Source organism: Myxocyprinus asiaticus, chromosome 2, assembly GCF_019703515.2.
Source record: "Myxocyprinus asiaticus isolate MX2 ecotype Aquarium Trade chromosome 2, UBuf_Myxa_2, whole genome shotgun sequence".
Lineage (NCBI taxonomy): Eukaryota > Metazoa > Chordata > Actinopteri > Cypriniformes > Catostomidae > Myxocyprinus > Myxocyprinus asiaticus.
In genome coordinates, this window is record NC_059345.1 from 26,116,492 (window position 1) to 26,143,047 (window position 26,556).

A 26,556-nucleotide genomic window follows, 5' to 3' on the forward strand; every position below is an offset into this window, starting at 1 on the left:
AGAATGGGGGCTGCAGGGGTGCAAACCCCCCCCCCCCCAACAACAACTATTGACGACACTACAAACTCTGTCCATGTCCTTTCGCTCCTGCCCCTGCAAAGGTCTGTGCACGTCACTGCAACTTGTCATTGCAGTCTGTAGGTACGTTCCTGTTTTCAAGCTCGATTACACTTCCTAGAGCTTGATGCATGCACAGAGGCTAGATGGCACTAGGAAGTGTAATTGATATGGATTAAACCACTGAAGTTTTATGGATTACTTTTAAGATGACTTTATGTGCATTTTGGAGCTTCACATTTTTGGTAACCATTCACTTGCATTATATGGACCTACAGAGCTGAAATATTCTTCTAAAAATCTTTGTTTGTGTTCCGGAGAAGACTAATCAAGTAAGCCTAGTTGGGACACCAGCACGCCAGCATCCTTTGGCAACACAACATATGCTGGCGACCAGCAATCCAGTTTTTTTCATCAGGGCTGATCCATGTTATCTAGGATGCTATTGTCGTGCATGTCAATGGAAGTAAGGAAATCAGTCCTTTTCTACAAATGAGATAAAAAAAATACAACTCCCTTAATTCCTTGCAGTACATGATTTGACAAGTAGCCAATGGGCTCCACGACCGCTGTCACGTGACTCGGGCTGAGCGCTTCCTGCGGCTGTGCAAAAGAGACTGGCGATCTCAGCAACGGAGAATTGCAGTTTCTGGGTAAGTAAACACATCTGCAAACGAAAGATTACACAGCTCGCACGTTATGTCTTCTCGGCTGGGGTTAGTCTGTATTTAGCGCTGCTTAGAGCGGCATCTGAGCTTAAAGTAGCACTTGAGAACTGGCATAAAGATAGGCCCGAGCTATTTCCTGTTCTCATTCCTGTGCTGGAATACATTCGCTGTGGAAGTGGCACCGATGAAAGCGCTAGAAGTTATAAAAGTGGACTTTTTACACCTTTGCAAAGCGTTATGATGTGTATGTCATGATCTGTCACTGTGTGACTCTGTACAAAGGGATGGATGGGTATAAATATCGGTCAGCTTAATACTGATCTTCATTTTCCATAGCATCATCACACAAGTTATTGAAAGTGTGTAGCTGCTCTTTGTTATGGTTGATCTGGCTGTTTAAAGCATCTGGGTGACAGTGTTATGGAGTAACTATGGAGAAAGGGGAACTGCCCTGGGCTCGTGAAAGATTGATCGATTATATCTCTCATGTCACTGAAGTCACCGTGGAAAGTATTTTTCTGTGTATCATTAACTTTCCATTTAAACTCTTTAGATCGCATGGAGGCGTTTGCTTTTGTGTTATTAGATATGCTTGCAAGTTTACTAGACAGCAGTGATGAAGTCCGTGAAAATGTCCCCTCACCCCAAAGACACAGCGTCCTGTCATGATTATAAATATCTCTGTGGTGCTGTAATCATTTACATGTCTATCTTTGACCAGTAATGTCATGTGTCATGCCATCAAGTGTTCTTCAGAGCTTTATATTTGCCCCACAATGACTCAGAATTCTGAACTTGTGTTTTCTGCACAACAGTTCAGTACAGACGAGTATTTTAGCCTATATTTAGGCCAAATAGTGAACCCAGGCTCTGGTTAGGATGTGGTCTGTATACAATTTATTGCAGATAAATGTTTGGTGTCAACACCAAATAAGCAGTTAAAGAGAGAGAGAGAAAGAGTCGTGTTGTCATTAGGTAAATTTATTTTTAATGTTCTGTAGATGCAGGGCTCCAGACTAAAAAAGTAGACTTGGGAGTAGGGCTGGGCGATAAGTCTTAAATTATATCTCGATATATTTCAGTCTATTGACGATATTCTATATATATCTCGAGACTTATGTATTTGCTCTAAAATGGCTTAAAAGTGTTTTGATTTTTTTAATCTGAGGAACCATCATTTCATCCAAACAGCCATTGTAGCCAAGTTGATTAAATATTTTAAAGACATTAAATAAAAATCGAATAATTCATTTTTCATTAAATAAACACAACGGAGAATGAAATTAAATCATTTTCATTGATATGCACTTTATATTTCATACACAATGATAAATAGTAGCTTAATAAAAAGCATTATTTATCTTCAAATGTTTTTACTGTGCAAAGCTACTTCGACGAAACCCAGCTTGAACATTGCATAATACTCAATTATTACTGTGGGACACTTCAGGTTATTATAATGTTGAATTATCATTATTATTCTGATTATTAGATTTGCATTATACAAAAGTAACATATTTATGTCCTGTTTTCTTCATCTTCATCTGGGGGCTTTTATTTTGACACCAAAAGTGCTGCAGTATTTACTTCACAAGGAGCTTTTATTTCGACTCAGAAAAGACAACAGACCTTTTTCTCACTTTTTGGAATGCGGAAGTAAACGTTTACAGGGTAAACTTTGACAGCGGTGAATGGGAGACCACAGCAAATATTATTTTCACTTACCCATTTGCTCCAAGACCAAAAGAAAAAATCCACTATTACATTTGAATGACTTTCCAGAAGAAGAAAAAAAAATAGTTAGCAGTGGATTAAGAGTCAGATGAGAAAAGATGCCAAATTTACTGTCACTCAGCAACTGTAATAGAAACCCCCTCGCAGCTGTAGTAATTCATTTTTTAAAACTGATTCCAGGGTAATATAACACAAAGCATAATGTTATAAACTTACACTCAATATTTACAAAAATGATCATATAAAAAATTTTGCTAGATTTACGCTGCTAAATAAGGCGGAAACGCGTCATCACAGTCTCTGAAAAAGGTCTATGTGTATTTGACAGTTTACAATGTTCTGCATTTCATGAAACGCTGTAATCTCCTCCTTTTGTGCCATTCTGTGCCGCGTTTGTAGATTTGTGTAATAACTTGTAACTGTTACTAATGTTTGGAATTGCGCGAACGCTTGAACCTGCATTACTTTTTTATTTTTTTATTCCCCCTTTTCTCCCAGTTTGGAATGCCCAAATCCCACTACTTAGGTCCTCGTGGTGGTGCGGTCACTCGCCTCAATCCAAGTGGCGGAGGACAAGTCTCAGTTGCCTCCGCTTCTGAGACAGTTAATCCGCGCATCTTATCACGTTGCTCGTTGTGCATGACACCACGGAGACTCCACATGTGGAGGCTCATGCTATTCTGTGCGATCCACGTACAACTTGCCACATGTCCCATCGAGAGCGAGAACCACTATTCGCGACCACGAGGAGGTTACCCCATGTGACTCTACCCTCCCTAGCAACCGGGCCAATTTGGTTGCTTAGGAGACCTGGCTGGAGTCACTCAGCACACTCTGGATTCAAACTCGTGACTCCAGGGGTGGTAGTCAGCATCAGTTCTCGCTGAGCTACCCAGGCGCCCCCTTGAACCTGTATTACTTTGATTTCACAGTGCACGTGAACTGATCTGTGAGTGCCGCCATTCGTGTGCACACTGATCAGCGAGTCACTGGTTTGTTCTGAATCACACACAGACCATTTATCTGTCTTTAAATCACAGCCTTTTGTGGATTAATAATCACATATGACCAACTTGCAATTTTAATGTTATTTTGTTTAATTGTGCAGCCCTGAAGGATTGTGAAATTAGTCTACTGATGCACTCTTTGTGAAACTTAATGGCCAAATGAAAGCACATTAAAATCATCGTCAATTTTACATCGTCAGCAAAATTATCTTGATTATATCGTTAATATTCAATATATCGCCCAGCCCTACTTAGGAGCCATTGGCTCCTTAACTGAAACATTAAAGAGCCAAATGGCTGTTTTAGTTGCCAAATCATATAATTGCTCAATTTAGATTGTTGTTCAGAAACAAGATAGAAAGCAGAAGAAAAGGAAGATGGCAGATATCCCATTAATCTGAGGTTTAATAAACAGTATATATAGTTGAGAAGATACGTAAGTTTGCATTCCCTTTTGACTCAATGTTCACACCCCTTACCATAATTTATACAAATAAGAGATACAATTATTTTATTATTTAGTACTGCCCTTCAGAATCTACATTACAGATATTTACTTTAAGAATAGCATGCATATTGTAGTGTTGCCTTCTTGAGCTTTAATGAATATTTGCACCTTGTGTAATAGTTGTGTATGAGTCCCTCAATTGTCCTAAGTGTCAAAAGATGGATCTCACATATATATATATATATATATATATATATATATATATATATATATATATATATATATATACGCTGATCAACCACAACATTAAAACCACCTGCCTAATATTATGTAGGTCCCCCGCGTGCTGCCAAAACAGCGCCAATCTGCATCTCAGAATAGCATTCTGAGATGATATTCTTCTGATCACAGTTTTAAAGAGCGGTTATCTGAGTTACCGTAGACTTTGTCAGTTCAAACCAGTCTGGCCATTCTCTGTTGAACTATCTCATCAACAAGCTGTTTCCATCCACAGAACTGCAGCTCACTGGATGTTTTTGTTTTTGGCACCATTCAGAGTAAATTCTAGAGACTGTTGTGTGTGAAAATCCTTGAGATCAGCAGTTACAGAAATACTAAAACCAGCCCATCTGGCACCAACAAACATGCCACTGTCCAAATCACTGAGATCACATTTTTTCACCATTCTGATGGTTGATTTGAACATTAACTGAAGCTCCTGACCCGTATCTTCATGATTTTATTCACTGCACTGCTTTCACACGATTGGCTGATTAGATAATCGCATGGTGGTGTGCGCTCTAAAGATGTATTCAGTAAATCACAAGATGATATCTGACAAAACCACATATGAATGCACACAACCCGACTGTTGCCAGTGGCGACTAGATTTTAAATTGTCGCAATCAATTATTTTTGGTTGCACTTACGACCGTTTTAGTCGCAGTCTAGAGCCCTGAGATGCAACAGTTCCCCTAATGAATTTTTTTTTTTATAAACATGAATTGTTCTCCTATCACAGAAGCATTGTTTCTGTATCACATTATGTGTTCTTGGCTGTGGTGAGGATTATGATGACTTGAAAGTATGGTGGTAGTACTAGAGGTAGACCGAAATATCAGATATATATATATATATATATATATATCACACACACACACACACACACACACACACACACACACACACACACACACTGGCGGCCAAAATTTGGAATAATGTACAGATTTTGCTCTTATGGAAAGAAATTGGTACATTTATTCACTAAAGTGGCATTCAACTGATCACAATGTATAGTCAGGACATTAACAGCATGAAAAATGACAATAGTGGCTTTTTCTTTGCAATTCTTCCCATAAGGCCTGCACCGCTGAGTCTTCTCTTTACTGTTGTACATGAAACTGGTGTTGAGCTGATAGAATTCAATGAAGCTGTCAGCTGAGGACGTGTGAGGCATCTATTTCTCAAACTAGAGACTCTGATGTTCTTATCCTCTTGTTTAGTTGTATCTGGGCCTTCCACATCTCTTTCTGTCCTTGTTAGAGCCAGTTGTCCTTTGTCTTTGAAGACTGTAGTGTACACCTTTGTATGAAAGCTTCAGTTTTTTGGCAATTTCAAGCATTGTATAGCCTTCATTCCTCAAAACAATCATTGACTGACGAGTTTCTAGAGAAAGCTGTTTCTTTTTTGCCATTTTTGACGTAATATTGACCTTAAGACATGCCAGTCTGTTGCATATTGTGGCAACTCAAAAACAATGTTAAGCTTCATTTAACAAACCAAATAGCTTTTAGTTGTGTTTGATTATAATGGCAAGTGGTATTCTAGTACCAAATTAGCAATTTAGCATGATTACTCAAGGATATGGTGTTTGAGTGATGGCCGCTGGAAATGGGGCCTGTCTAGATTTTATCAAAAATGAATTTTTTCAAATTGTGATGGTGCTGTTTTTTTACATCAGAAATGTCCTGACTATACTTTGTGATCAGTTGAATGGCACTTTGGTGAATTAATGTACCAATTTCCTTCCGAAACAGCAAAATCTGTACATTATTCCAAACTTTTGGCCACCTGTGTGTGTATATGTATATATAATATATATATATATATATATACACACTAAAACTGTATATAGGCCTAATCAGGCCTGTCACGATAACTATTTTTGTTGGACCATATATTGTCCCAGAAATAATTGCGATAAACGATATTATTGAAGGCCCCTCTTCATCTCCAACTGCGGTTTTTGTTCCTAGCTCGGAAAACTGGATGGAATGTATGTTTTGGATGAGCTTTTAGATTACAGGGCTCGACATTAAGCATTGTGATGTGCTTATCATTTTTTTTTTTTTTTTTTTGCTGTTGTGTTTTCTAAAACTTGCAGTAAAATGGCTGTTTAATGTTAACAAAATGAATAAAAATTCTAACGAATCCTGAGAAATTACCCTGTTTATTTAATACTGTATGTGGGTCATTGACAAATAACATAAATGTGAACTTTTATCAAGATTAAAGACTTATCAACATATGAAAATGAATCAACAACCCCACACCTTCACACGTGTCATCTCTAGAAACATGTCTACATCCCTGAAAATTTTGCATTTGGCATGTCCCAGCAGGATATCAAATGTCAGATGGAACAACCCACCAAAAAAATCATAATATTCATGACATAAAAATGAATAGTATTTATTAAAATTACTTCTACCTGAACAATTATTTTTTTATTTAAATAATAAAATATATATCTAAAAAAAATTGAATCAGGTGCAAGGAAAATATGATACTACTTTTTACTTGATGGTTGTACGAACTGACATTTTAGTTATTAAACAAATAAATTGGATGTGTTCAAAATGTTTGGTATGTTCAAAACCACATGAAACAAACAAATATATTATAGTATTACAGTTCTAAGATATATTTTTTTATTTTTAGATTATGTAGATTTTCCATTTTTGGCTGACCCATGTACTTTAAAGACAGATAATATATTTTCATTTTATGTATATTGTTAATAGTATAGTGTTTATATTACCATTTTATTTTTATGTTGGTATATTATTACATATTAAAATTGACTGATTCACATGGCAGAGAATACTTGTATAGGTCAAAAAGTGCTCCAGAGAGCTGTAACAGGTGTTTAAACGTTTCTCTTCATCCTGCAGCAGGTAGCATTACACAAAGCATTTTTGCTATTTCTGCAGTTCTTGTCAAAGGTGGTGTATTATGACTTATGAAGAAGGCTTCAAACCTGGATCTCTCCGTTACGTGCTTGCAACGTTGACAGCTTTGTTGTTTATAAATAGGTGTGATAGTTTTATCGCATCGCTCTCTTAACACAGGTGCAGTAGAGTGATATTCACATGTCGGAAAAAATGCGTCCACTTCGTGCGCTCACACCAGATTCACCAAGCGCTGCTGCATGTGAGAGAGAGGACGCACAAAAGCGTATTTCCTGTATTTGCGCATATTCTGGAAATATAGAGAGTTGTATAATAATCATTACATGAAACTGTAATTAGTGAATTTAATAGAAATCATTTAGCCCATATTTTAGGCCACAGGAAGGGTCACAGGTTACTGGCAGTGCAAAATATGCTGTGCTAAGATCAAGTGAAAAGGCATATTAGCCTGCAGTTGTGTTTTCTTAATGTTGTTAGTCCACTTCACCCTCGCATGTGATATCCACGATGCCTCCACTGCAGATCTTTGGCATTTTCCACACTTCGGTTGAGAGCAGGGTACGAAACTTACTTTTTTGACGCACTTTTACCAGCCACTTCGATTTTACAGCCAGCTTTATCTGATTCAGATATACAGTATAAAGGCTATTCACAATTCATGTACAGTAAAATGCGAACTGCTGGATTCAGAGTGATTTAAACTAGAGATGGGAACAAGTACTCGAGTAATTGTACGTGGCAGCAATGATCGATCATGAAAATGATCGATGGTGATCATGCATGAAATGACTTTTCACATAATTTGAAATTCAGTGACAATTACCTGACAACTAAACACAAGAGTCAAAATGGGAGATTATTTTTAATTTTGAGATCGATTACGTTGTGGTTTTGAGGGGTACATTGATCGTCAGAGACATCTCATAGCAACCAGACTGATATATGACTATGCTATCGTTACGATGATCAAAAGAGAGTGTACTTAACCGTCTCTCTGCAAAATGTTTGCTAAACACATTTTATTATCCTTTAATGTTAGAACTTTGACTCGTTAATGGATATTATTTAATAAAAGTGAATGTTTGTCCCTGATTGTAATCCTGCCTGCCCTGGGTGTCAAAATGTTTGCATGACGTAACACACCTGCATCTCAACGAAATGGGAGTTGAAGATTTTCACACACCAGGCGTGTGGCAGTGGACTCAACATGCTGAAGCAGCGCAAATACAGCAGACGAGTGTTTCAAACAGCTAGACAGAGCGCAGCTAAATGGAACAGAATGCAGCATCTTCAAAACTGAACTTCAACATTACACACATATTAAAAACGCGATGGTTATGGCGTGTCCTGGTAAGCCAACCGCGATTTGAAAATAGACGGTTAAGACAGTCACTAGAAAAACTGATGCACACTTACTAAGATTACTACGATAACCTGAAGGAAGAACAGACAGACACGTGTTGTGCACATTCTTTCAATCAGTTAGGCAGTGAACTTCACATGACAAAATATGATGCATTATATTTTGATTATGCAGTCTTTTGTACATTTTGTAACAGATTATTTTATAACAGCCTATAATAATGTATAGACAGTACACTGGAACAACAAGATGCAATGCAGCAGACAAAGATGTTTGTCAGACATATATAGTACATGTCATTGTACCGAATAATTAGTCCCGAGTACTCGAGTAGACAAAATGACCAAAATGCCCATCCCTAATTTAAACTCAGAGCACCTCCTGAGATGGCCTGAGATCATTTGCAGCACTCACATAAAGAAGAAAACTGTTTGCTGGCCACTGACAGAGAGAAGAAAGCTGACTATATATGCACGTTCTGTGCGAAGCGCTCTGGCTGCGCTCATGAGCAACAGAGTGCCATTGAACATCTGAAGAATCAGCTAATCAGATACATACACCGACCACTTTCGTCTGTTCTTCAGAATTTAGGCAAGGCAAGTTTTTTGATAATTTGAGGAATTATCGATATTTAGCCTATGTTCTACATCTAGAGGATTGGATCAGGTGTGTCTTGCTAAAAACACAAGCAGTTCGGCAAAGTTATACACACAACTAGCTTACTGTATCACAGTCATGAAATCAGCTAGTGGCTACATAGCCCTTCTGTCATTAAAACAGGTAATAAGGCTTGGTAGCCACTAGCTAGCTATCCGACTAATACGATACCGTTGTGTACCGAATAAGACAGCACCGGCAATGCAATACAGTTATTGATTCAACACAACAGCAACTCTGACACCAACACGATTGCTGTTTATTAAGGTACTATTTAGGTAAACGTTTTTCAATTATTCATAGCACTGTCACAGGCAAGAAAGTGTTTCTTCTTCTTGTGATGTTTATAGGCGGTTGGAAATCCAGCTTATGCTGCATTACTGCCACTTACTGAGCTGGAGTGTATAGCGTCACAAGAAAGTCTTTCACTGGAGGCATACGTCTGATAAAGATGATGAAATTGGTGAAACTTCATCAAAAAGAGGTCACACACATCTGATGAAATCCTAAACGGAGTATAATTTAAAGGTAGCTTACTCTGGAGTTTACTTGTAAACAAATAAGTTATGTTTACATTCATCTTGAGGTCTAACAAACATGTGGAATGCATTTCCTCCACCATTAATGGTATGAAATGTATATTGTAATAAATATCGATATCGAACGATATGAAAACATACATATTTTCTTGATCATATTTTGGGCCTGAAAACCTACAGGTCGGTGGAAAGATTAGCTAAATTACCTGCATTTCTTCAAAAAGTACCTGCCTTTTGGTTAATTTCATACCCTGGTTGAGAGTAAAAGAAGAACATATCTGCTGCCTTTTCTTGACATAAGTACTGGTAGATGGAGGTTCGTCGTGTTACGCAGTACTTCAGTTTTGCAGTATTTGGACACCGCGCGAGTCATGTCATACTCCCAACTGCCGGTTTTAGGCAAAAAGCCAAAGTGCACAGATTTTAGATTTTAATTTTGCTGGCGGTAGCAAGAGTCTCATCCAATTTATATGTGGTGGTCTACTACTGCTCAGGTGATTAAAACAGCCAACTTGCTTGCCGTGATAGACATTATAGGCTACATTCGAACTTTCAAAGTGCTGCATAATATCAATTCTGACGCAGCTGAATCAATACGCACATTGGCAATGAGAACATGGCAATATATAGTCATATCAATATTTTGAACACAGCCCTAATGCTCATGACATATAAGGGCTTTTGGGGATTCTCATGGGAACCAGGTTCAAATTTGACCTGCGTTGTTCCCGATCTCATTCACTCTTTCTCACTACACTTCGCTGTCAGCTTTGATGTCTTATTATTAAAATGCATGAACCCCATAAAAAATATTTAAATTAAATGCCTCACTCTTTTAGTAGTGGTGGAAGAAGCAGACCCAATGATGGCCTCCGGTCCTATAGCACCTTACAACTCCAGTCCTCTGAGGAACAGCTCCAGCCAAAATGTGAGTGAAGCCTGCTGTATTTGTGTCTTGCCCCCCTTGCTCTTGTCCTAACTATAACAGAATTTTTCTGATTTTTTCTCTCTGCTACATTATCCTGTTAGTGTTCAATGCTTTTGCTGGAGAGTTAGACTTTCATTTTCTGCATTAATAAATAATGCACTTCACTGGTATCAGTAGAGCTGCCCTTTGCCCTCCTTTCCTATAGTATCAAGCAGACATATAGATGCTATAGAATTCAACCAGACCAACGCTTGCCAATGCATGGTCCGGTTGACATGCGTTCTCATGTTACTGTGGAGGTAACAAACATCAGAACTCAAGGGGGCAATAGAGTTACCTTCATAAGTCTGTTCTATTAAACTGCATGTGTAATTATTCAGGTAAGTTGCTATAATTATATAGGTTTATTTCCTTCTCTACAAACTGCTGTTCCACCTTGACAGTAGGTGGCATGAAAGAGAAAACTCACCTTAGAAGTGGTCAGTTCCCACTAATGTATCGCCCTTGCGGCAATGCTGAGAATGCAACACGTACTTGTTGTGTTAGGAATGGTGGTCTGACACATTTTGAAACGCAACAACACACGAAATTGAACTTGCGTCGCTAGAAGCGTGTGTGTTCATGTACTTGTGTAGAGTATGTTTCGGCTTGTACTTTTCAACCCCCTCTATTCAACCAGCTGGCTCTGTTCTGATATGCAACTCCCACTTTTCATGATACAATTCCCAGTGGATACATTTTTTTCTTTTTGAATATCCTGTTTCACTTGGAAATACATTCGATTATCAAAGTAAAATGGGTTTGATTGAGTTTCATTGACTTCATGACCAAGGTGTAAAATCAGTCCAGAATATCTATTCAGTGTCATTTATTGGCTGATTCGTAATGCTTGTGCATATTTCTTGTTGGTAAATGTAAAAAAATATGCTTAATGGAAATGGGAACTTGTGTGTTCTAAAACATTAGATTATTTCCTTAAAAAGCAGAGTGCCTCCTCCCTGCCTTCAAACATACTTACGTATGCACTGACTGGCTTGGCACATTAAACCTCAGTGGGCAGTGGGGATGCCGGGCAGACAGGGAGTTGGCACGCCACTGGGGCTTGAGCCAGGAGACTGCTGTTCTATACATATGTTTGTGGAAATGTAACACCTGGCAGGTGATAGGCAGCAGAACCTGACCCTCCGTTTTCACTGGGTCCCCAAGGACAGCTAGAAAGTAGAGAAAGTAGAGAATTTTGTAGAGAGGACCATCCATCTGTCTCTGTGATTGCCTCTGTTTGTCTCTTTGACCTTAGTGTTTGCGCTCAGTGTCTTTCTTTCTTTCTTTTTTAATGACCGAGTACGTTTACATGGGCAGTTATAATCAAGCTACCACAGGTTTTTGCATAGACAAGCTACAGTCTTCATCGCTCTGTCCAAATATACATGACATCATGCATAATCGAATAGCTGAATGAAGGACGTCAACTGAGGAAGTGAAATAGATGTTTTCCGGTTGACCATAGTAGCGCGTCGAAGAAGTCAACTAACTAGCTACTCAACAGCGAGATGCATACAACAGGCACTACAACATGGAAAACTTTACAGCCATGTGTATTTTGTGCTTTCTTTACTCATTTATTTTAGTGCAGATTAGATGTGCATTATCCGTTGTGCTGATGTTGATGTCTGAAGGCAGAAGATGCAGTTTTCTCCTGGATTGTTCTGACTATACAAGCTCTGCTTTGCTTTACTTTGCGCTTTCAATTTATAAGGACATTATCCTTATATCCTTATTATCCACTTTCCCGGACTTTCGGCGTCATCATACCATGTTGGTGGAACGACCTTCCCAACTCTGTCTGTGAAGCTGACTCACACTCTGTCTTCAAAAAACGACTAAAAACACATCTTTTCCATGAGCACTTAACCAGTCATTAAAAAAAAAAAAAAAAAAAAAAAAAAAAATTTCTTAAAATTCCTGTTGCACTTTTTTTCTGTTTTGAGTACTATTCTGATGCTAGTGAAACTTTGTAATACGGCACTTTTCATACCACTGTCTCCTTAAGATGATTCGCTTATGTTTTCCTCTTTTGTAAGTCGCTTTGGATAAAAGCGTCTGCCAAATGAATACATGTAAATGTTATAAATTCTGTGTAAAGTGCAATAATAACGCTTATACTGAGGAGAGATGTTGTGAATAAATAGACGATTAATACAATGACCATAACCAGTCAGTTTTTTTGCTTACTATGCACAATTTACATAAATTTAAGAGATTAATGGTTTGGTCTGTGCATGTATTGAAAAATCAGTCTGACAACAGTTACCCTTTATTTTGAAATAGAAAGAGTTTATTGATGCTGCGAACAGATCACATGGCCTGGTCAGTGGATTGGTTTCATAATGTAGTGTACTGCCAAAGCATCAAGCATGTTAACCATGCTCTCTTTACATTTTTTTATTGTATTTCATTCTGTATAACTCATAAATAAACCATAAAATGTTTTCATCATTTAGTGTTTTGTAAATTAGCATTTCTTTCAGGTGGGCTTAAATTGTATAGTAGCACAAAAACCAAGATGTGCATGAGGAGTTTGAATAAGAAAAGCAAATTATATTTGTACACGAGCAGATATTTTTTGTGTGGTGTTTTACTTTAGTGAATATATTTTAATTCTAGATGGTTTTTTCTTACTATATTTTTCTGCGATCTGGGTCGTCTTGCACACGGTTGCACCCTCACTACATTTTTGACCCTGAGCGAATAGGAACGTATTTGACGCATGTGCACCAGGGTTTCCGTTAGCCATGATTACCATTTTTTGACAATGTCACAATGTCCAACAAATTCTTATGTGCATCTCAAGTTGTAGAGAAACACTGGACACATTTGACTTCACTTTGGCAACAAAACGCTTTTGTGCTGTGAAAAATCTGAGGAAAATAGTTATAAAAATAAAGAGCCAAGGAAATTAGCCAAGGTGAGAAATTATTAGGGCTGCAGCTAACGATTATTTTGATAATCAACTAATCTAACGATTATTAGAACAATTAGACTATTCAGTCGATTATTGCAATGATTAATCATTAGCTCTTAACCAGATGTTCAGCTTGTGCACCGACTTAAAAGAATGTATTAAACGTACTTGCTAACAGTAAAGAGGACAAAATCATCTTTTAAAAATACCTCTAAATGACATTCACTGAATTAAAGGAAAAACATACTTTTTATTAAGTTTAATTCAGTAAAAACTTCACTGCAAAAAATCCTGTTGTTGTCAAGTGTTTTTGTCTTGTTTTCCATTTAAAATGGTCTAAAAATCCTTAAAACAAGATACATTTACTTGAGAAGCAACATATGAGATATTTAGACTTGCTTTAAGAGAATGCATCTTAAATATAAGTGTATTTTATATATTAGTGTGGTTTTTTTCACTTGGTTATACTTCTGCGAGTGCAGTAAAGACAAAAGATACTTACACTTGAAGTCAGAAGTTTACATACACTTAGGTTGAAGTCATTAAAACTCATTTTTTAATCACTCCAGAGATTCATATTAGCAAACTTTAGTTTTGACAAATCGTTTAGGACATCTACTTAGTGCATTACATGAGTAGTTTTTCCAACAATTGTTTACAGACAGATTGTTTCACTTTTAATTGACTATATCACAATTCCAGTGGGTCAGAAGTATACATACACTAAGTTAACTGTGCCTTTAAGCAGCTTTGCAAAATTCCAGAAAATGATGTCAAGCCTTTAGAAAATTTGCCAATTAGCTTCTGATAGGAGGTGTACTGAATTGGTGGTGTACCTGTGGATGTATTTTAAGGCCTGCCTTCAAACTCGGTGCCTCTTTGCTTGACATCATGGGAAAATCAAAAGAAATCAGCCAAGTCACCTTGTGAAGATGCTGGAGGAGACAGGTAGACAAGTATCTATATTCACAGTAAAAGAAGTCCTATATCGACATAACATGAAAGGCTGCTCAGCAAGGAGGAAGCCACTGTTCCAAAATGGCAATAAAAAAGCCAGACTACAGTTTGCAAGTGCACATGGGGACAAAGATCTTACTTTTTGGAGAAATGTCCTCTGGGCTGATGAAACAAATTTAACTGTTTGGCCATAATGACCATTGTTATGTTTGGAGGATAAAGGGTGAGGCTTGCAAGCTGAAGAACACCATCCCAACCGTGAAGCATGGGGCACTTGTCATGTTGTGGGGGTGCTTTGCTGCAGGAGGGACTGGTGCACTTCATAAAATAGATGGCATCATGAGGAAGGAAAATTATGTGTATATCAGAATAAGAATCAGAATGAGCTTTATTGCCAAGTATGCTTACACATACAAGGAATTTGTCTTGGTGACAGGAGCTTCCAGTACACAACAATACAAAAACAGCAACAAGACTTTTAAAAAAATAATTAAAATTGAATAAAAAATAGATAAATATTGAAAAGAAAAAAGTATATATAGAATACACTAATATATATATATATATATATATATACAGGTGCATCTCAATAAATTAGAATGTCGTGGAAAAGTTCATTTATTTCAGTAATTCAACTCAAATTGTGAAACTCGTGTATTAAATAAATTCAGTGCACACAGACTGAAGTAGTTTAAGTCTTTGGTTCTTTTAATTGTGATGATTTTGGCTCACATTTAACAAAAACCCACCAATTCACTATCTCAAAAAATTAGAATACATCATAAGACCAATAAAAAAAAAACTTTTGTGAATTGTTGGCCTTCTGGAAAGTATGTTCATTTACTGTATATGTACTCAATACTTGGTAGGGGCTCCTTTTGCTTTAATTACTGCCTCAATTCGGCGTGGCATGGAGGTGATCAGTTTGTGGCACTGCTGAGGTGGTATGGAAGCCCAGGTTTCTTTGACAGTGGCCTTCAGCTCATCTGCATTTTTTGGTCTCTTGTTTCTCATTTTCCTCTTGACAATACCCAATAGATTCTCTATGGGGTTCAGGTCTGGTGAGTTTGCTGGCCAGGCAAGCACACCAACACCATGGTCATTTAACCAACTTTTGGTGCTTTTGGCAGTGTGGGCAGGTGCCAAATCCTGCTGGAAAATGAAATCAGCATCTTTAAAAAGCTGGTCAGCAGAAGGAAGCATGAAGTGCTCCAAAATTTCTTGGTAAACGGGTGCAGTGACTTTGGTTTTCAAAAAACACAATGGACCAACACCAGCAGATGACATTGCACCCCAAATCATCACAGACTGTGGAAACTTAACACAGGTTTTCAAGCAACTTGGGCTATGAGCTTCTCCACCCTTCCTCCAGACTCTAGGACCTTGCTTTCCAAATGAAATACAAAACTTGCTCTCATCTGAAAAGAGGACTTTGGAACACTGGGCAACAGTCCAGTTCTTCTTCTCCTTAGCCCAGGTAAGACGCCTCTGACGTTGTCTGTGGTTCAGGAGTGGCTTAACAAGAGGAATACGACAACTGTAGCCAAATTCCTTGACATGTCTGTGTGTGGTGGCTCTTGATGCCTTGACCCCAGCCTCAGTCCATTCCTTGTGAAGTTCACCCAAATTCTTGAATCGATTTTGCTTGACAATCCTCGTAAGGCTGCGGTTCTCTCGGTTGGTTGTGCATCTTTTTCTTCCACACTTTTTCCTTCCACTCAACTTTCTGTTAACATGCTTGGATACAGCACTCTGTGAACAGCCAGCTTCTTTGGCAATGAATGTTTGTGGCTTACCCTCCTTGTGAAGGGTGTCAATGATTGTCTTCTGGACAACTGTCAGATCAGCAGTCTTCCCCATGATTGTGTAGCCTAGTGAACCAAACTGAGAGACCATTTTGAAGGCTCAGGAAACCTTTGCAGGTGTTTTGAGTTGATTAGCTGATTGGCATGTCAAAATATTCTAATTTTTTGAGATAGTGAATTGGTGGGTTTTTGTTAAATGTGAGCCAAAATCATCACAATTAAAAGAACCATAGACTTAAACTACTTCAGTCTGTGTGCATTGAATTTATTTAATACACGAGTTTCACAATTTGAGCTGAATTACTGAAATAAATGAACTTTTCCATGACATTCTAATTTATTGAGATGCACCTGTATATACACACACACACACACACACACACATATGTAGTGCAAATCTAAATACAAATTGTTTATGTACAGTGCAAGGGAATGTAATGGCAGAAGAGGTAGGATGTGTTGGATAATATAAAAAGACTAAGCTGTGTATTGCACATTAATTATTGCTCAAAGGGGCAGTTTTAACTGTTCATGAGATGGATAGCCTGGGGGAAAAAACTGTTCCTGTGCCTGACGGTTCTGGTGCTCAGAACTCTGAATCGTTGGCCAGAAGGCAACAGTTCAGAAAGGTAGTGGGCAGGGTGAGTGAGGTCCAGAGTGATTTTTCCAGCCTTTTTCCTCACTCTGGAAGTGTATAGCTCTTGAAGGGGGGCAGGGGGCAACCAATAATCCTCTCAGCAGTCTTCAGATGTCTGATTTCGTAGCTGAACCAAACCAGACAGTTATTGAAGTGCAGAGGACAGACTCAATGACCCCTGAGTAGAACTGTATCAGCAGCGCCTCTGGCAGGTTGAACTTCCTCAACTGGCGAAGGAAGTACAACCTCTGCTGGGCCTTTTTCGCAATGGAGTCAATGTGGGTCTCCCACTTCAGGTCCTGTGAGATGGTGGTGCCCAGGAACCTGAATGACTGTTTAGAATGGTGAGGGGGGACAGTGTTGGGGTGTTCCTCCTAAAGTCCACTATCATCTCCACTGTTTTGAGTGTGTTCAGCTCCAGGTTGTTTTGACTGCACGAGACAGCCAGCTGTTTAACCTCCCTTCTGTATGCAGACTCATCGTCATCTCGGATGAGGCTGATGACAGTGGTGTCGTCTGCAAACTTCAGGAGCTTGACAGAGGGGTCCTTGGCGATGCAGTCATTGGTGTAGAGGGAGAAGAGTAGTGGGGAGAGCACACATCCCTGGGGGGCACCAGTGCTGATTGTACAGGTGCTGGAAGTGAATTTCCCCTGTCTCACAAGCTGCTGCCTGTCTGTCAGAAAGCTGGTAATCCACTGACAGATAGACGTGGGAACAGAGAGGTGGTGTAATTTAGTCCAGAGAATAGCTGGGATGATGGTGTTGAAAGCCGAACTGAAGTCCACAAAAAGGATCCTTGCATATGTCCCTGGTTTGTCCAGATGTTGCAGGATATGATGCAATCCCATGTTGACAGACCGATTTGCTCTAAGCAAATTGAAGGGGATCTAGAAAGGGTCCAGTGATGTCCTTCAAGTGGGCCAACACCAGTCTCTTACGACCACAGACGTTAGGGCAACAGGTCTGTAGTCATTAAGTCCTGTGATTTTTGGTTTCTTTGGGATGGGGATGATAGTGGAACGTTTGAAGCAGCATGGGACTTCACACTGCTCCAGTGATCTATTGAAGATCTGTGTGAAGATGGGGGCCAGCTGGTTAGCACAGGATCGAAGACATGCAGGTGAAATGCCATCTGGGCCCTGTGCTTTCCTTATCGTTTGTAGTCGAAAGACATGGCTCACATCATCTTCACAGATCTTAAGTGCAGGTTGAGTAGCAGGAGGGTGGAGGAGGGGGGGTTGCAGGAGGTGTTGGTGTTTGTGTGAAGTGAAAGTCAGAGTGGGTGTGGGGTGTGAGATTGGGCCTTTCAAATCTGCAGTAGAACACATTCAGGTTGTCAGCCAGTTGTTGGTTCCCTACAGGGTTGGGGGTAGGAGTCCTGTAATTTGTAAGTTGTTTCATGCCACTCCACACTGATGCAGGGCCGTTAGCTGAAAACTTGTTTTTTTGGGCAATTCACATGTGAGGTTTGCTTTGTTAAAATTCCCAAGAATAATAATAACTGAGTCCGGGTATTGTGGTTCGGTGTCTGTGATTTGATCAGCCAGTTGTTGCAGTGCCGCATTCAAACACTCGTTTGGTGCGATATACACACTCACCAGAATAAATGAGGAAAACTCCCGTGGCGAGTAGAAAGGCTTACAGTTAATAAAGAGCGCTTCCAAATTAGGACAGCACATCTTCTTTAACGTTGTTACATCTGTACACCAACTTTAATTGATGTAAAAGCATGTTCCACCGCCTGGCAGATGTAATGCGCTGTCCGGAATGGCTTCACTCAGCCAGGTTTCTGTGAAGCACAAGGCAGCAGATGTTGAAAAGTCCTTGTTTGTGCGGGTGAGGAGATGTAGTTCGTCCGTTTTGTTAGGGAGAGAGCGGAGATTCGCAAGATGAATGCTCAGCAGCGTTGTTCGAAAGCCCCGCCGATGGAGCTTGACCAGCGTGCCTGCTCGTCTCCCTCGCCTGCATTTCATAGCACATTTAAACACAGCACAGCCGCACCTCCAACTGAAATGTCAAACAAAATGTCCAAATATTCAAAATCCGGGAAAAGATTGACTGGTATATGCTGTCGAATGTTCAGCAGTTCGTCTCTGGTAAAACTGACTGGAAAAAGATTACTAAACACAGGACAAACAAACAAAAACAACAAAACTTTTATTGAAGCAGCATCTCAAGACATCAGCCAGGAAGCTCGGTCGCAAATGGGTCTTCCAAATGGAGCTGTTTGGAAAGTTTAGAGTGCATCTGGACTGTGAGCTGTGTTTTCTTCCTCTCCTCAGTCAGGCGTGAGCTGCAGTGTTGCTCTCTGCGCCATCATTAGAGTTTCATATGATCTCATGTTACGTTAAATGAGATCAAACGACTATTTGACAATGAAAATGTTTGTCGACAGTTTTCTATTGTCGATGTTGTCGATAACGTAGGTTAATCGTTTCGGCCTTAGAAATTATATGACACAACCTAACGATTTTTTAAATATATATATTTATTTATAAACTAAAAGAGATGTGGCAAATTGCAGTTTAGCTGTTATGTTTCGCCCCTTTTGTTGAATGTTTTTTTAAATTAGACACTAATTCCATGACTTCCTTTTATTTTATTTTTTATTTTTTCTGAAAAAGCAGCTATAATGAACAAACATTTATTGTTAATTTGACTTGATTGTGTCATTATCAGCCTATGTTGCATTATTATGCAGAGTTCATCATGTTTACAGTGCAAAATAAACTTTGTCATTCCCAGACACGTTGGCTGGCACCCTAATTTCTTTGCGAAAACTCTGATGTGCACTACAACTGCTTTTTGATACTCTTTAGTACAGGCAATGGCAGGTGCATGAGCTGCACCACAAGCAACAACAAACCCAGTCTTGACCAAATGACTCTTTTGAACTGGGTCTTTTTCATGAATCGCCCGAAAAGAACTGAGGGTGTAAACTCAGGAGCTCAGGTTAGCAGTTTGAATCAGAGTCACATTCTCAGCGAATCATTCATTCATCTGTGTATTCACAACTAGGATCACAAACATTTCAAAATAGGAGTCCCAAGTGTAATTTGGGCTTCTTTATAATTAATATATATATATATATATATATATATATATATATATATATATATATATATATATATATATATATATACACAGTACTGTGCAAAAGTTTTAGGCACTTGTGAAAAATGTTGCATAGTGAGAATTTCTTAAAAAACAATGAAATAAACAGTTTTCATTTATCACTTAATGTTATACAAAGTCCAGTAAACATAAAAAAGCTAAATCAATATTTGGTGTGGCCACCTTTGCCTTTAAAACAGCACCAGTTCTCCTAGGTACACCTGGACACAGTTTTTCTTGGTTGTTTGCAGATAAGATGTTCCAAGCTTCTTGGAGAATTCGCCACAGTTCTTCTATTTAGGCTCTCAATTGCTTCTGTCTCTGTATCTAATCTCAGACAGACATGAAGTCCAGTGGGGGGCTTTGTGCGGGCCATGACATCTGTTGCAGGGCTCCCTGTTCTTCTATTCTAATCTTTTCTATTTGCAAAAGTAATGTTTGGGAGTCTAACATTTATATTTCCTATTGACACACTAAAGCTGAAGATATAAATAACCATCTTAAGACAAATGTTTTTGTGAAACATCTTATGTGACTAAGACTTTTGCACAGTACTGCGTATATATAGATAGATATATATGAGATCCAGCTTTTGACACTTAGGACAATTGAGGGACACACATACAACTATAACACAAGGTGCAAGCTTTCATTGATGCTCAAGAAGGCAACACACTACTATATGCATACTATGCTTTATGTAAATATCTGTAATGTAGATTCTGAAGGGCAGTACTAAATATTTTTTTTTTAATCTCTTATATTTGTATAAATTATGGTAAGGTGTGTGAACATTGAGTCAAAAGGGGAATGCAAACTTACGTATCTTCAAAACTATATATACTGTTTATTAAACCTCCGATTAATGGCTTATCAGCTGTCTTCCTTTTCATCTGCTTTCTATCTTGTTTCTGAACAACATTCTAAATCGAGCAATTATATGATTTGGTGACTAAACAGCCATTTGGCTCCTTAATGTTTCAGTTAAGGAGCCAATGGCTCCTAAGTAATTCACACATACCATTCACGTTCCAATCAGCAATACGGACAACTGAAGTATACTTTGGCCTTAATCCCTTATAGTCCACAAGTCCATTAATACGACAAGTCCACATCAAGTGAGCCATTTGGGGCAGAGCCTAAGATTGCCCCTTACCCGTGGTAAAATCACTGTAGCGCATCGCCTCTTTTGGCTCATTGCTTTATTAGATGTTCCCTTTTCGTTAGATGGCCACTGTTCATTAAGTTTTTTTTTTAATAAATATATTACTTCAAAATGTATATAAACTTAAAAATTTGATAAATGCATAAAATGTAATTAATGCATCTTTAAAATGTGTTACTGGTGATAAATGTATTTAATCTGTTCAATAACTACATTTACTGTTTACCTTCTGATGTATGTGACATAAAATAGAATGAATTATTTTGTTGTAGTAAATGTTAAATTATGTTTACCAGTAGAGCCCGACCGATATGGGATTTTTGAGACCGATACCAATACCGATTTTAGAGAGGGTAAATTCACTGAGTACCGATATGGTGGCCGATATAGTTCATTTTTGAGCTGGAATGAAAACAGATCTTTTCTATGTGGATTGTGCACCGATTTTGCACAGATATGACTATGCAAAGGTACTCAGAAGGCTGCTTTCTTAAATATTTTTATCAAAGAATATTTGACATTATTATCCATTGTCAACAAATTCTAGAAATGAACATTGAGAAAATAAAGAATAAATACAATAAATAGCTTAAAAACATCAGTACTGTATGTTCAGTATCAGTCAGTTGCTGACCATTTAAATAAAGAACAAATAAAAATAAAATAAATGGCTAAATAAACATCAGTATTACTGTTTAGTATCAGTCAATGGCTGACCATTAAAATAAAGAATAAATAAAATAAATAGCTAAATAAACATCAGTATTACTGTTTAGTATTAGTCAAATGCTGACCATTTAAATAAAGAATAAATAAAAATAAAATAAATAGCTAAATGAACATCAGTATTACTGTTTAGTATCAGTCAATGGCTGACCATTAAAATAAAGAATAAATAAAAATAAAATAAATAGCTAAATAAACATAAGTATTACTGTTTAGTATTAGTCAAATGCTGACCATTAGAATAAAGAATAATTTTTTTTTTAAAAATAGCTAAATAAACATCAGTACTGTTTAGTATCAGTCAAATTCTGACCATTTAAAATAAAGAATAAATAAAAATAAAATAAATAGCTAAATAAACATCAGTATTACTGTTTAGTATCAGTCAATTGCTGACCATTAAAATAAAGAATAAATAAAAATAAAATAAATAGCTAAATAAACATCAGTATTACTGTTTAGTATCAGTCAATGGCTTACCATTAAAATAAAGAATAAATACAAATAAAATAAATAGCTAAATAAACATCAGTATTACTGTTTAGTATCAGTCAGTGGCTTACCATTCAAATAAAGAATAAATAAAAATAAAATAAATAGCTAAATAAACATCAGTACTGTTTAGTGTCAGTCAAATGCTGACCATTAAAATAAAGAATAAATAAAATAAATAGCTAAATAAACATCAGTATTACTGTTTGGTATCAGTCAAATGCTGACCATTAAAAAAAAAAAAGAATAAATAAAAATAAAATAAATAGCTAAATAAACATCAGTATTACTGTTTAGTATCAGTCAAATGCTGACTATATTAATACTGTAGAGTCGAGAGATAAACAGCAGCATCGGTGTTATACCGTATTCTGCTATACAAGTTCAGGGGAAACTTTCAACGGTGGAAAACCAGACTTTTAAATATTACAACACAATGACTAGAATTGTTCGGTTGAAGGGGGTACCAAACTGTGAATCCTGAACAAAACAGTTTGGTGAATACATGTTTACACATTAGCTTCCACTCAGCTGACAACAATGAAAGTAGCTAAGTGATTAGCTAGTTAGCTATAAGCTCGTTGTCACGGAGAGCAAAAGACGGACGTTGTTTATCTGACTTTCCAGCATTGTGTCTCACCAACTAGTTAACAACATAGTGTGAAATCAACACTCAACTGACACAATCCACCACCACACCATTGTCTGCTGAGTTGCAAAAAGATGCTCTGATGTTTACCTTTCAATCTACTACATTACTGACTGCACTGACAATCTATAGCTGGCTAAGAGCAAACAGACATGAGTGACATGGATGTCAGGGACAAGGTTAACATTATATTAGTTATATTGAAAAGGAAAAATGATGGGGTCATTGTTTATTAACTTTCCAGTATGTATTTAACAAACTAGTTAACAACTTACCATGATGACACCGCTGAACTCTGCCCTGTCTCCAGAGCAACCGTCAGTTCAGCTCTGTAAACAATGGAGCGCGCTCTGCTGGACAAACTATGCTATGACACCAATTCTAAAGCATTGTTTTCTGCATTATATGTTCTGAACAAAAGTTTTCATATCGGCGCATATCGGTAAAATATACCGATATATCGGTGAAAGGCTAATATAGCCTATATCGGTCGGGCACAATTTACCAGTCATGTTGGATATGTTTTACCAATTGTGAACAATAATATTTTGATATTTTTCAGTTAATCAAAAATTGGGCTTAATTGGAACACCCATGATGTACTGTTTAAGCCCTTTCCAGACTTTTCACATATGTTTTTATTTAATATTTTAGAAATGGTTGGAATTGACATGTAAAACTGTTTTTTCATGTAAACTATGGAAATATAAATAAAAAATGTCTAAGGGGCCTGGGTAGCTCAGAGAGTATTGATGCTGACTGCCACCCCTGGAGTTGCTAGTTTCGAATCCAGGGTGTGCTTTGTGATTCCAGCCAGGTCTCCTTTGCAACCAAATTGGCCCGGTTGCTAGGGAGGCTAGAGTCACATGGGGTAACCTCCTCGTGGTCGCGATTAGTGGTTCTTGCTCTCGATGGGTTACGTGGTAAGTTGTGCGTGGATCGCGGAGGGTAGCATGAGCCTCCACATGTGGAGTCTCCGCGGTGTCATGCACGACGAGCCACGTGATAAGATGCGTGGATTGACTGTACCAGAAGCGGAGGCAACTGAAACTTGTCCTCCGCCACCCAGATTGAGGTGAGTAACCGCACCACCACAAGGACCTACTAAGTAGTGGGAATTGGGCATTCCAAACTGGGAGAAAAGGGGATAAAATAAAAATAAAATGTCTGAAAACAGATTTTGGTGGGCTTAATGCTGTTCGGGTATCATTTCCATGATAGTACGACCCATTTACCCTATATTTTTCAAGCAATCACTGGTATTTTTTATAGGTTTGTTGTCTGTATGTCACTTGTTGTCACTGGACCTGTCCTTTGGTGCAGGTTTGCCTGCTTGTGGTTTGCCAACTTAAGATGTCTTAAACAGCCTTTTTTATTATTTATTTATTTTATTTGGAATGCCCAATTCCCAATGTACTCTAAGTCCTTGTGGTGGCGTAGTGACTTGCTTCAATCCGGGTGGCGGAGGACGAATCTCAGTTGCCTCCGCGTCTGAGACTGTCAATCACGTGGCTTGTTGAGCATGTTACCGCGGAGAAATAGCACATGTGGAGGCTTCACGCTATTCTCCGCGGCATCCATGCACAACTCGCCACGCGCCCCAATGAAAGCAAGAACCACATTATAGCGACCACGAAGAGGTTAACCCAAAGTGACTCTACCCACCCTAGCAATCGAGCCAATTTGGTTGCTTAGGAGACCTGTCTGGAGTCACTCAGCATGCCCTGGATTCAAACTCGCGACTCCAGGGGTGGTAGTCAGCCTCTTTACACACGCTGAGCTATTTGTTAGCTAGGTTAGTTCTCTAGCTATCACCCAGCTAATATCATTGTGCATGTGTGCGTGTCTGTGTGTTTGGCTGCTCCGTTTGTCATCTCAAGAGAGCAAGGGCCAGACCCTAACCCAGAAACCTTTGCTTTACTCTGCCCTCTGCTATGCAGCGTGCAAAACATTGAACAGCAGCAAAGGGGCGACAGAATAAATGACTACATGCAGTGAATGGCACTCTTAGCTCGCATTCCAGTTCACTAAACTTCAACTGGCAGCAGTAAAACAGCTCAGGGAAAAACAATCTGGATCCCTGACCACACAATTACATACAGACATACACACAAACACACACGAGCATCTGGCTGGTGCTCATAGACAGAGGGTGAAAGAAGACTTTTTCCTCCTCTCTCTTTTCCTCTTTTCACTGCTTCCTCTTCCATTACTTCCTTTCGCTCTCATTTGTTACAGAAATGTTTTCTTTGATCAGATGCCATTGAATATTAATGTGGACTGGTCAATCCCTTTGCATTGGTTTGTAGTGTATTTATGTTGAGTAGTGTAGAAAATAATTCTGATCTTTCTTATTGGAGAGATGTGTGAGTGTGAGGGGTGGGGAGTGTGTACCCAAGTCAACCAAATGTTCCTGCATGTTTGACAGGCGTCTAGAGAGAGCCTGAAGATGGAGCCACTGGCAGATGTTGCCTTACTGCCCGGAGAAGAGAGAGTGATTGGTGAGTGAGTGTGTTTGTGTTTTATTGAAAATGAATTAATGTGTGTTATCTCAGTAAGCCTTTTGGTTATCCTTAGTATATTTTAAAATATAAGATTATACAGTACTTATTCCACTTTTTTATAACTTGACAATCCTTATATTCACAGTTCTAGTTCTTATTTTATTCAGTTATATGTCGTTGAATTGAATACATATGAAGAGGTAGATTATAGCATTACATTGCAATAGAAAGCAGAAAGTTCTGGTTCTGACGGCAAATTGGTCAATACAGAGTTCCAATAAAAATTAGAAGATAAAATTCATCTTCTCATGTTAGTGTAAAATCAAATGAATGATATTTTTCAAGAATACTATTAATTTCTTTAGGTGTAAAAATGGTTTAAAAAGCATAGTGCACCTTTAGTGTGTTCACATCAATGTTTTAAAGGAATAATCCGGGTTTAAAACAAGTTAAGATCAGTCGCCAGCATTTGTGCCATAATTTTGATTACCAAAAATATATATTATTACTTGCCCCTCCCTTTCTTTAAAAAAAGCAAAAATCTGGGTTCCAGTGAGGCATTTACAATGGAAGTGAAAGGTCCCAATCTGTAAACATTAAAATACTATTTCAAAAGCATAACCACAAGATGTAAACAATGTGTGTTAACATGATTTTAGTGTGATAAAATCACTTGCTAACCTTTTCTGTGTCAAGTTATAACCAATTTACAACTTCGTTACCATGACGATGTAATGTCAACTAACCCTAAAATGACTGTAAAAATTATGATTTTAACAACTTTACAGCTCAAATCAAAGTCTTTTTAGCAAGTCAGGCCACTCGGCAGCCATCTTTGGAACGCTCTTCAGCTATTTTTCTATGTAAACAAGCAGCATACAAGTGCAGCTTCTATCTACTTGAATGGGGAAAGACCGAAATCTCTAAAACGGTTGGTCAAGATTATGATCA

At 38.2% G+C, this 26,556-nt stretch overlaps 1 protein-coding gene across 4 annotated transcripts in view; it reads left to right on the plus strand.

Moving 5' to 3' along the window:
* The first annotated feature begins 590 nt into the window (after positions 1–590).
* The window catches only part of LOC127413637 (myotubularin-like), a 43,763-nt gene continuing 17,797 nt past the window's right edge, over positions 591–26,556 (plus strand). For 2 of the 4 annotated variants that reach the window (XM_051650926.1, XM_051650951.1), the window contains exons 1-3: positions 591–710; positions 10,504–10,592; positions 25,530–25,602. In XM_051650926.1, the coding sequence (XP_051506886.1) occupies positions 10,527–10,592; positions 25,530–25,602 (139 nt within the window). In that variant the 5' untranslated portion in view covers positions 591–710; positions 10,504–10,526. The remainder of the gene's footprint in view (positions 711–10,503; positions 10,593–25,529; positions 25,603–26,556) is intronic. The other 2 variants (XM_051650932.1, XM_051650942.1) reach the window with 2 other exon arrangements.